Below are 11,823 nucleotides of genomic sequence, written 5' to 3'. Positions count from 1 at the left end.
GTCTAATATTTACCCTTTCCCGGACGGCCCTTTACAGCTTATTTACGAAATACAAATCAAACGCCTACTTTCCTCTCCTGTTGTTAATTACCAACTCTCAAAGCAAAAATAAATTTGTAAAAAATTGTTTTTGAACACGTATATTTTATTCTTAAAAAAAAGCAACATTTTGAGCATGATTTTAAAATATTCAAATATTAATTTGACCATTAGTTCCCAGGCTGTTTTAAAGGATTTTAAAGAAACTTTTTCAGGAATATAGGAAGTTAAATGCAATCCTAAGATATGTTTTTCTTTTATTTTCATTTTTCACTTTCAAAAGTATAATTTGTCGCTTTAAAAAATTAAAGAGATTTGTTTGCATTCTCAATAAACGACAAATACGACAAAATCCATTGATGTGATCTGAAATTTTTCTAATCTTAATAAATCATAACACGATTAATAATGGGAATCCCTACCATGACCCGAAAGCTCACGCAAGTTTTTAAGAATTCCTTTATAAGAACACGTAAATTCAACCTAAAGCAGGAAAATAATTTGTATTTAATTATTTTGTCACCCTTTGTTTCGTTTAAATAAGATACTACCCAAGTTACTCGTTTTACAATTTCTTGAATTAAGCATTCATAGACATGCCTTAATCTAACAACACAATTTCCCGTTGGGGGTTATAATATTACATTTGTCATGACAAAAGCTTTAAAGACATGACAAAAGATTAAGAGAAGTAGCGTGATTTCTTTAATCGACTCTTTCCTCTTTTATCTGTATGTATTTAATTACACATTCCTGTACTTTGACAGACATTTTAACGATATATCGCAGACAGGATCAAAAAGCCGCAATGATAATTGACCCTACCTCATTGAGTTTCAAGCCCAAAGGACTAGGGGAAAAACTTTAACCCTTCTCAGGTAAGAGAAATTGAAGCCACTTGTTTCCCATCCTAAACGCGCATAGAACGCGCCGTAATCATGACGACGGATTGTATCTAGCGATTCCTTTTGTTATGGAGGACTACATTTTTCGAAATCTAGCGATAGATTTTAGTTTCGTTTTTCTTGACTTAGGCGTGATCCTTAGCAGCACCGTATTTTCACCATATCTATGTTCAAGTTCAAATTATGATAGGAAATATTGAGCACAATATAATTCAGTTTAGAAAATGTTGAAAGCATTGGGTAATTAATTATCTGACCTGTGGGCAACGATTGATAAAACGGTTCGAAATAAACACAGTAAAAGTATCATGAGTAGTATTCCAAAATGATGATCCTGTATTACCTAATGTGGATCGAATGATGAGGCTGGATTAAAAATTTACTTAGTCTATTGTTCGAAATGAAGATCCTGTTTTGCCTAGAATGGATCTGAGTGAAAATAAATGGAGACAAGATAATTGAATGAAGTCGAAATTTATTTAATGAAATAACATTAAAATCAATGGATTGCTTTGGGGTAACATTGGGGATGTGCTGTGTACCTTAATTCTAATCAAACAAGTGAGCCATGATATCCTGTGCACTGTATGGGCTGAGCAGCCAGGACAATGACACTAGGAATGTAAGGAGGCCCTAAGGTTACCGAAGGTAAGCCAACACCCCTTAAAGATATCACTGTGGACCGTGGCCAATCAGTGTACATAGCATCTTAAGTACTGTGGACCGAGGCCAAGCAGTGTAAATAGCATCTTAAGTACTGTGGACCGAGGCCAAGCATGTAAATAGCATCTTAAGTACTGTGGACCGAGGCCAAGCAGTGTAAATAGCATCTTAAGTACTGTGGACCGAGGCCAAGCAGTGTAATAGCATCTTAAGTACTGTGGACCGAGGCCAAGCAGTGTAAATAGCATCTTAAGTACTGTGGACCGAGGCCAAGCAGTGTAAAAAGCATCTTAAGTACTGTGGACCGAGGCCAAGCAGTGTAAAAAGCATCTTAAGTACTGTGGACCGAGGCCAAGCAGTGTAAATAGCATCTTAAGTACTGTGGACCGAGGCCAAGCAGTGTAAATAGCATCTTAAGTACTGTGGACCGAGGCCAAGCAGTGTAAATAGTATCTGTAAGTACTGTGGACCGAGGCCAAGCAGTGTAAATAGCATCTATAAGTACTGTGGACCGAGGCCAAGCAGTGTAAATAGCATCTTAAGTACTGTGGACCGAGGCCAAGCAGTGTAAATAGCATCTTAAGTACTGTGGACCGAGGCCAAGCAGTGTAAATAGCATCTTACACTGCGGACCGAGGCCAAGCAGTGTAAATAGTATCTGTAAGTACTGTGGACCGAGGCCAAGCAGTGTAAAAATTGTATATGTGAGCACTGTGGACCGTGGCCAAGCAGTGTAAGAGACCACATAATTAGGATTGTTAAAAAGGGTAGATTCAGGAATGAAACCACCGGCTAAAATTTGCACAGCACATCCCAAATGGTCGGTCCTTGGGCTAAAAAACCTGCCATCAGGAAAAACTCTAGGACCGAGATGCTGGGTGGCGATTGGTTGATGACATCGACCCGTCGTGTACACCTGAAAGAGAAAAGAAAAAGGAGCAAACCAAGAAAGAACGCGTTGGGTGGGTGGGCGGTAAAATTATTTTTGAGTTATTTGGCAGAGGTGGAGAATGCAAGTGGAGTCTATTTTATAGGATCTATATTGGCCGTAGTATCAGAGATAATTGCCGTCAGCCGATCATTGAGAAGAAACATGGCGGGAAAGTATCGGCGGGAAATATTGACCCGTTAAAGCGGGATGCTAAGCAAGGGAATCTGTGTGCGGGAGAAGCAGGTTCGATAATTAACCTAAGCTAATAAATTAGCTCCAATTAATTATCTGACCTGTGGGCAACGATTGATAAAACGGTTCGAAATAAACACAGTAAAAGTATCATGAGTAGTATTCCAAAATGATGATCCTGTATTACCTAATGTGGATCGAATGATGAGGCTGGATTAAAAATTTACTTAGTCTATTGTTCGAAATGAAGATCCTGTTTTGCCTAGAATGGATCTGAGTGAAAATAAATGGAGACAAGATAATTGAATGAAGTCGAAATTTATTGAATGAAATAACATTAAAATCAATGGATTGCTTTGGGGTAACATTGGGGATGTGCTGTGTACCTTAATTCTAATCAAACAAGTGAGCCATGATATCCTGTGCACTGTATGGGCTGAGCAGCCAGGACAATGACACTAGGAATGTAAGGAGGCCCTAAGGTTACCGAAGGTAAGCCAACACCCCCAAAGCCACCCCAAATCCAAAACAGCAACATGGCATACACCATAGATAAAACGAACGAAACATTTAATAACTGAAGGTGAGAGGTTGGATAAAGCTGCCAGGGAACAGGCATGTGTACTTGATACTAAAGTACATAATTTCCCTCCCTTTCTAAATATTTTGTCTACCTTTCACATGCTTATGCTTAACATACTATTGTTCTTAAACAATAGAGCCATTATTTAGGTACCAAAAACTGAGATTCCATATAACTTGAACGTGGTTTCAGAAAAAAAAAAAAAAAAAAAAAAAACATGTGATCCGAAGAATGGTACTAGAGGCAGATTGAAACATTGCCTTGTGGGCAGGTGAAAATCCAGAATAATGTAAGGTGTTGAATTGTGGTATGGGACCTGGGCCGTCAAGAAGAAGAGTTATCTTAAAATTGTTGGCTTGAAAAGAGTTGAAGATATTGAACCCAATAAGTGAGAAAACTGACCCTGCATGTTTGTTAGAAACTCTAGAAAATATAAACTTGATAGACTTGAAGGATAGCTTGCAATTGGCTGAGGAACAGGATGAAAACTTGAAGGGGAGTAACTGATAGGTTCTTGTCCCTGAAAAAAGGAACCAAATCCCAAAAAGGCATGTCAGTAGACAAAGCTAGGAAAGTGAGGACACAATAGGGCTCAGCTTAAGGGATTCCCCATTATAAGAGCAGAGGAAGGTAAGCCCCATGGTAAGATATTCTAGAACTTCTTGAGAAATAAGATGAGAGCTATGACACCATGATGGAGGAGCTTAGCTACAGAAGTAAAATTGGCGACAAAGAAAATTAAACAGTATTGGAAAGACAAAACATTTGTTTGTAAGTAGTCTGTTTAGAAGGGAACTAGCTCTATGCACTAATAGCAAAATGTATACAACTACAAGCCAATAATTTCACAATATAAAAATATAACTTGCATTTTTATTCTTTACTATGTATTCGAGCAGAATCGAGGGTTCATATTTCACTTACAAGAGGCTGTATATATTATCAAGTTGACCCTAACCAAAATTGTCGACCCCCCTTTCTTATTGAACCCCTATATATTCCCATCCCCTCCAGTTTGTAAGAAAATCTTTGTAACCCCTACAAAGACCCCTCAAAATTTGGGATCCCCTTTTGGATATGTATCCCATTTTGAGACATGTGCCTTATTTGTTCTAGGAGCTGGACTCTTGCCCTTGACAGGAGGGAGAGAAGTGGTTGCTGCAAGCTTAAACTGCCTGTATTTACTTTATTTCCCTATATACCTACCTCCCTTTGCAATGAATTTTAGAAAATCTGTTTTAAGGTAACTCACTCTAGGCACTACTTAAGTGATGAAAGTACAAATGATTAGTCGCAAGCCAACGATCTCACAATATTGCAATATACTTGACAATATAACTAGTGTTTAACATGATACACGTGTTTGGGTTGTATATACGTATTTATACTTAAAAACCGACTGAACATATTTGTATATGATTAAGTTGATCAAAGACACCTTGTTAATTGACCCCCTAGTTTCCCAGCTAAATCTGGGTGTCCCCCTTCTACAAAGGCCCTCTCAAAATTGGTATCCTCCGTCGTGATACAAAAGGGGGTGTGCAAAGTATGTTGTTCTGGTGCCACACAACATTCAAAGTTAAGTTCCTTACAGATTGAAATATAACACTCGGTTGAACCCAATGTAACTTGTAGCAAGTTGTGTAGGCAAGCAAGGGACTGAGAAGGGCTTTATCATAGTATATACCAGTCTGCTGAGAAAATGTATATTGCCAACATGATAGGGCTAACCTGTAAAAATTGTGCAGCTTGCCTTTGGTCAGGTTATTGCTGACCCCGAAAATACTATCCCCATAAAATAAAATGGGCAACTGTAGGTGTTGGTAGCTCACCTAACATTTTGAGGAGGTAAAGGATCCAAGTTTACAAACTCACCACGTTTGATGCAGTTGATAACATTGGCTGGAACTTGAGATAATTCTAACTTTGCGAGTTTTAAGAGCAGCCATTTTGATCGTCTTGTTGATATTGAACATAAAAGAATTATACCGGTGCCGAAGGTTTGTTATGATTTTGTCGAATAGAAAATGGCAGATCAGGTTGTGTTGCTGTCAGTATTTTCTGTATTTAGTTTTTTCGATTTTTAAAACCACAACAGATGTATTTGTTGATCCATAGCAAGATGACTTAAAGTTTTTTTTATTCAATTTCATATCGACATATGGTGTAAAATTATTTTTGAGTTATTTGGCAGAGGTGGAGAATGCAAGTGGAGTCTATTTTATAGGATCTATATTGGCCGTAGTATCAGAGATAATTGCCGTCAGCCGATCATTGAGAAGAAACATGGCGGGAAAGTATCGGCGGGAAATATTGACCTGTTAAAGCGGGATGCTAAGCAAGGGAATCTGTGTGCGGGAGAAGCAGGTTCGATAATTAACCTAAGCTAATAAATTAGCTCCAATAAAAAAAATGTATTTACAATCAGTTTTCATATTTATAATTCCAAAAAATGTGTGGTGTATGTTGTTATCAATTCCTTGGTTATATATGAGCTTATCCGTATCAAAATTTTCATAATTTAATTCCGATTTATAACTGTAGCCTCCCATAAATGAAGAAAAAAACCCGCACCTTTATCTATCTAGACATCTCTATGAAGTGTAGCTCGGAAACACCTTGTCTTAAAGATGGTAAGGGAGATTTTGAAGCTTTGGTGTGAGAAGTTTATCAAATTTGCTGTAGCTATACTAAAACGAGTCCACCAGGAAATTGTCATCCACTTGTGATCTGTGAAAATTATGATTTGAAATGGTTCAATTAAAGTTCATTCATTGAAAATTATTCAATCATCTTAATGGTCTAGTCTAGCTTTGAGAAGAATTTTTTTTCACTACACAGTTCCAACTTGCTTAGACGTCATAAACAGTATACAAGCTACCCCCGGGTACTACCCTTGTCGACCGACGGGGGTGCTCCGCTGAGGTTCGAAAAATGGACCCTACGTGGGACTCGAAATTTGCGAAAAAAGTGACCCTGAATGGGACTGAAATTCCAAAATTTTCTCAAATTTTCTACTTTTTTCCCAAATTTTCCAAAAAAAAGGCACCCTACGAGGGACTGATTTTTCTGTTTTGGTGTTTTTGCGACCCTACCTGGGACTCATGGAGGTTAAAAAAGGTACCCTGACCAGCGGAGCATCCCCGTAACCCATCTTGCCCTAGTACCACCCCCCCCCCCGGGAAGCTACCCCAAGAACCAGAACCATGCACCATTTGGTTCTTCGTTTCCCACATTGCTACTGCTGACCTATATCCCTACCTGGACAAAGTTTCTCAATCCAAGCCAATCAAAATCTTTGATCGGAGTTTTTTTTAAAGTGGTACTTTAATGGTAGCAATACCCAAGAGCAGTGTAAATGCATCGAGTGCGCTAGATCTACTTTTCCTGGAATACTTTTGAAGATGTAGCGCCGTAAAACGTTAATTTTTTTAAAATTCTTAACACTACAATGGCTTTAAAAAAACTCCGGTCAAAGATGGCAGATACAGCGTTTACACTGAAATATTTCGATGATAAGGGCAAAAAAAAGAAAAATAGAAAATCTCGAGTAAAATTTTGCCACTGAAAAACTCGGATCCTTCATTTCACAAAAATGTTACCCTTAAACGAAAATTTTATAAGGCAAGTATTTAAAATCTATTAAAATGATACAGAGAAGAAAAAAATAGTTAAAAATGTACAAAATCTATTAGAAATTCATTCAGTATGTCAAAGCAGCAAATAAATAGACGCATAGAGAATAAAATAAAATGCTATCAAATCTAATACATTTATGAAATTATAAAAATTTGTACATAGTACAAAGTCAAAATTTTCACTTACACTCAGCGCACCACCGACACCTAAAAACAAAATATGAACGCTAAGTGGCCTAAAGTTCGCCTTAATAAACCTGGGATTTAAATTTTACCCTATTTTAAAAGGAATATAATATTCAAACTTAAAATCTAATGCAGAGAACATAGAATCATCTATTCTCGGATTTAGACACCCCCTTCTCACAGACCCGGTGGGATTTTTTCAGCCAGTGGGGGTAAAAATAACGGACCAAAACTCGATGGGATTGATATTCCTATGTTTTTGATGGCTGGGGATTTGAATTCCTTTGTTTTCGAGCCAGAAAATTCAGTGGGTATGGAAAAAATAGCACAATATCTTGCATTGGGAATTTGCTTATCTGATTATTTTCAGCGGATACAAAAATTAGTGTATAAGCTTTCACTGGGGACGATTTTTTGGCCAATTTTTCCAGTGGGTCTGTGAGAAGGGGGTGTATTTACAGACCCATAAAAAGAGGTATCTCTGCTACACCTCCGACATTGCAATACATCTTTCTCGTAATTCACAAAACGGATTCACTTGCATACTTTATTCAATTTATTGTTCTCAGCCATTTAGTCTCAAGAGGTAAAAGGTTTCATTGGGTTAAATTGGTTTCTTAGATTTTACTTAAGTTCTATTGGAGAAGATTGAAATATTGGAAAGATGTATTTTGAGTGAAGCGAAATATTCGAGTAAAAAAAATTGTCGAATCAAAGCCTCTAATTCTAGAGTTTACTAAATGGGCTCTTCCAGAAAATCTTTGAACATGGGGGTGGATGATATATTGAATATTTTGTTCGGGGGGTTGTGAAAAATCTGCGAAATGTGCCTTGTTTTGAGGGCAAACTTGCTCTGATTTGGGGTGATTTTGAATGTCCGGGGGTCAACTGATGCTTGTCCAGGGGAGTCAAAATTCACAATGTCCGGGGGGTAAATTTCCAAAACATGTTATATCCTCCACCCCCCATATTCAATTTTTTTCTAGAAGAGCCTAATGGAGTAGATCAACATTTATGCAAAACCCACCCTATTATTTGTCCACTTTTGGTTTATTCATCATGGAAAACCATCCTTCCGTATACTCAGTATCAACCAGTTTCTTCCAATTATCATTAGTCGACAATATGGTGTATTTCCCAATCAACATGGTCGGTCTCAACATCCTTTTCATTTTCAACTTGACCAAAAGTTTAGCGTCCGGTAGAATGTTATCAGGTATCGAAAACGAGACTTCGTCTTCAAAAAGAGGTTGCAACGTACCGCCTTTTGAACGACTTTTACGTTTGTCGATCTTTTCGCCATCTTTATTTAGCATGGTCAGTGTGACGTAAGAATCTGTTTCGCAAGAATGATAAAAAAACAGCATTATAAAAACTAAGAAGTAAGCGCGATTTTAAATACCAAGATGAAAGACCGGACATAGTTTAGGACTATTTTTTTCAAATTCCACTTTTTCCAGACTTGTGCCTAATTTCAAACTTTCTGGTAGACATAGTAACCCTGTATCAGCAACAGGCAGCAGTCAATTATTAGGGACCTTTAGCATCTAGGACGTAACTCAATTTCATATTTCATCATCTATTTCATTGGTGGTCTACCAGTATTATGTTGTTTTTTTTGTGTTTTTTTAGGTAAAGTTAGTTATTAATTTCGCCTTAGCGAAAGTATTACGATAGGCATGGTGTGATATCGGACGAAAATTTAGAAAACGAAAGTACTTGATACGGTGGACAAACTCACTAAAATCAATTTACAAATTACACGCTCGTATAACCACGGAAGATCTTCGCAGGTTTTCTTTGGATTACGTCATTATATCTTTGCGTCTCTTTAGCACAGTTTTGATTTTTCTTTATTTTCTTATAAGCATATACTTTATGAGAATCAAATCAACAACTCTTGATAGACTGTGATATACCTTTCGGTAATTAGTTCTTAGAAAGTAAACAAGGGATGGGGCACAATATGAGCATATTTATTTTTCTTATAAGCATATACTTTATGAGAATCAAATCAATAACTCTTGATAGACGGTGATATACCTTTCGGTAATTAGTTCTTAGAAAGTAAACAAGGGATGGGGCACAATATGAGCATATTTATTTTCTTATAAGCATATACTTTATGAGAATCAAATCAATAACTCTTGATAGACGGTGATATACCTTTCGGTAATTAGTTCTTAGAAAGTAAACAAGGGATGGGCACAATATGAGCATATTTATTTTCTTATAAGCATATACTTTATGAGAATCAAATCAATACTCTTGATAGACGGTGATATACCTTTCGGTAATTAGTTCTTAGAAAGTAAACAAGGGATGGGGCACAATATGAGCATATTTATTTTTCTTATAAGCATATACTTTATAGAATCAAATCAATAACTCTTGATAGACGCTGATATACCTTCGGTAATTAGTTCTTAGAAAGTAAACAAGGGATGGGGCACAATATGAGCATATTTATTATTCTTATAAGCATATACTTTATAAGAATCAAATCAATAACTCTTGATAGACGGTGATATACCTTTCGGTATTAGTTCTTACAAAGTAAACAAGGGATGGGGCACAATATGAGCATATTTATTTTATTATAAGCATATACTTTATGAGAATCAAATCAATAACTCTTGATAGACGGTGATATACCTTTCGGTAATTAGTTCTTAGAAAGTAAACAAGGGATGGGGCACAATATGAGCATATTTATTTTTCTTATAAGCATATACTTTATAAGAATCAAATCAATAACTCTTGATAGACGCTGATATACCTTTCGGTAATTAGTTCTTAGAAAGTAAACAAGGGATGGGGCACAATATGAGCATATTTATTTTTCTTATAAGCATATACTTTATGAGAATCAAATCAATAACTCTTGATAGACGGTGATATACCTTTCGGTAATTAGTTCTTAGAAAGTAAACAAGGGATGGGGCACAATATGAGCATATTTATTTTCTTATAAGCATATACTTTATGAGAATCAAATCAATAACTCTTGATAGACGGTGATATACCTTTCGGTAATTAGTTCTTAGAAAGTAAACAAGGGATGGGGCACAATATGAGCATATTTATTTTCTTATAAGCATATACTTTATGAGAATCAAATCAATAACTCTTGATAGACGGTGATATACCTTTCGGTAATTAGTTCTTAGAAAGTAAACAAGGGATGGGGCACAATATGAGCATATTTATTTTTCTTATAAGCATATACTTTATAAGAATCAAATCAATAACTCTTGATAGACGCTGATATACCTTTCGGTAATTAGTTCTTAGAAAGTAAACAAGGGATGGGGCACAATATGAGCATATTTATTATTCTTATAAGCATATACTTTATAAGAATCAAATCAATAACTCTTGATAGACGGTGATATACCTTTCGGTAATTAGTTCTTAGAAAGTAAACAAGGGATGGGGCACAATATGAGCATATTTATTTTCTTATAAGCATATACTTTATGAGAATCAAATCAATAACTCTTGATAGACGGTGATATACCTTTCGGTAATTAGTTCTTAGAAAGTAAACAAGGGATGGGGCACAATATGAGCATATTTATTTTTCTTATAAGCATATACTTTATAAGAATCAAATCAATAACTCTTGATAGACGCTGATATACCTTTCGGTAATTAGTTCTTAGAAAGTAAACAAGGGATGGGGCACAATATGAGCATATTTATTATTCTTATAAGCATATACTTTATAAGAATCAAATCAATAACTCTTGATAGACGTGATATACCTTTCGGTAATTAGTTCTTAGAAAGTAAACAAGGGATGGGGCACAATATGAGCATATTTATTTCTTATAAGCATATACTTTATGAGAATCAAATCAATAACTCTTGATAGACGGTGATATACCTTTCGGTAATTAGTTCTTAGAAAGTAAACAAGGGATGGGGCACAATATGAGCATATTTATTTTTCTTATAAGCATATACTTTATAAGAATCAAATCAATAACTCTTGATAGACGCTGATATACCTTTCGGTAATTAGTTCTTAGAAAGTAAACAAGGGATGGGGCACAATATGAGCATATTTATTATTCTTATAAGCATATACTTTATAAGAATCAATCAATAACTCTTGATAGACGCTGATATCCTTTCGGTAATTAGTTCTTAGAAAGTAAACAAGGGATGGGGCACAATATGAGCATATTTATTTTTCTTATAAGCATATACTTTATAAGAATCAAATCAATAACTCTTGATAGACGGTGATATACCTTTCGGTAATTAGTTCTTAGAAAGTAAACAAGGGATGGGGCACAATATGAGCATATTTATTATTCTTATAAGCATTTACTTTATAAGAATCAAATCAATAACTCTTGATAGACGCTGATATACCTTTCGGTAATTAGTTCTTAGAAAGTAAACAAGGGATGGGGCACAATATGAGCATATTATTTTTCTTATAAGCATATACTTTATAAGAATCAAATCAATAACTCTTGATAGACGGTGATATACCTTTCGGTAATTAGTTCTTAGAAAGTAAACAAGGGATGGGGCACAATATGAGCATATTTATTTTTCTTATAAGCATATACTTTATAAGAATCAAATCAATAACTCTTGATAGACGGTGATATACCTTTCGGTAATTAGTTCTTAGAAAGTAAACAAGGGATGGGGCACAATATGAGCATA

General features: G+C 35.7%; 1 protein-coding gene and 1 long non-coding RNA gene across 3 annotated transcripts in view; both read right to left on the bottom strand.

The window, feature by feature from the left end:
- Positions 1-1,402: 1,402 nt before the first annotated feature.
- On the bottom strand, positions 1,403-5,436 carry LOC136811772 (uncharacterized). Its single transcript, XR_010847270.1, has 2 exons — positions 5,189-5,436; positions 1,403-2,523 (listed from the first exon to the last, which is right to left on the bottom strand). It is a non-coding gene; the product is annotated as an uncharacterized lncRNA (long non-coding RNA).
- A 1,428-nt stretch (positions 5,437-6,864) lies between these two features.
- LOC136811771 (synaptotagmin-2-like) overlaps positions 6,865-11,823 on the bottom strand; it is a 29,379-nt gene continuing 24,420 nt past the window's right edge. For both annotated transcript variants that reach the window (XM_067068399.1, XM_067068398.1), the window contains exon 6: positions 6,865-8,473. In XM_067068399.1, coding sequence (XP_066924500.1) covers positions 8,169-8,473 — 305 coding nt within the window. In that variant the 3' untranslated portion in view covers positions 6,865-8,168. The remainder of the gene's footprint in view (positions 8,474-11,823) is intronic.

Source organism: Clytia hemisphaerica, unplaced genomic scaffold (assembly GCF_902728285.1).
Source record: "Clytia hemisphaerica strain Z4C2 unplaced genomic scaffold, Clytia hemisphaerica genome assembly, whole genome shotgun sequence".
Lineage (NCBI taxonomy): Eukaryota > Metazoa > Cnidaria > Hydrozoa > Leptothecata > Clytiidae > Clytia > Clytia hemisphaerica.
This window is presented reverse-complemented; position numbering and strand designations above follow the sequence as displayed.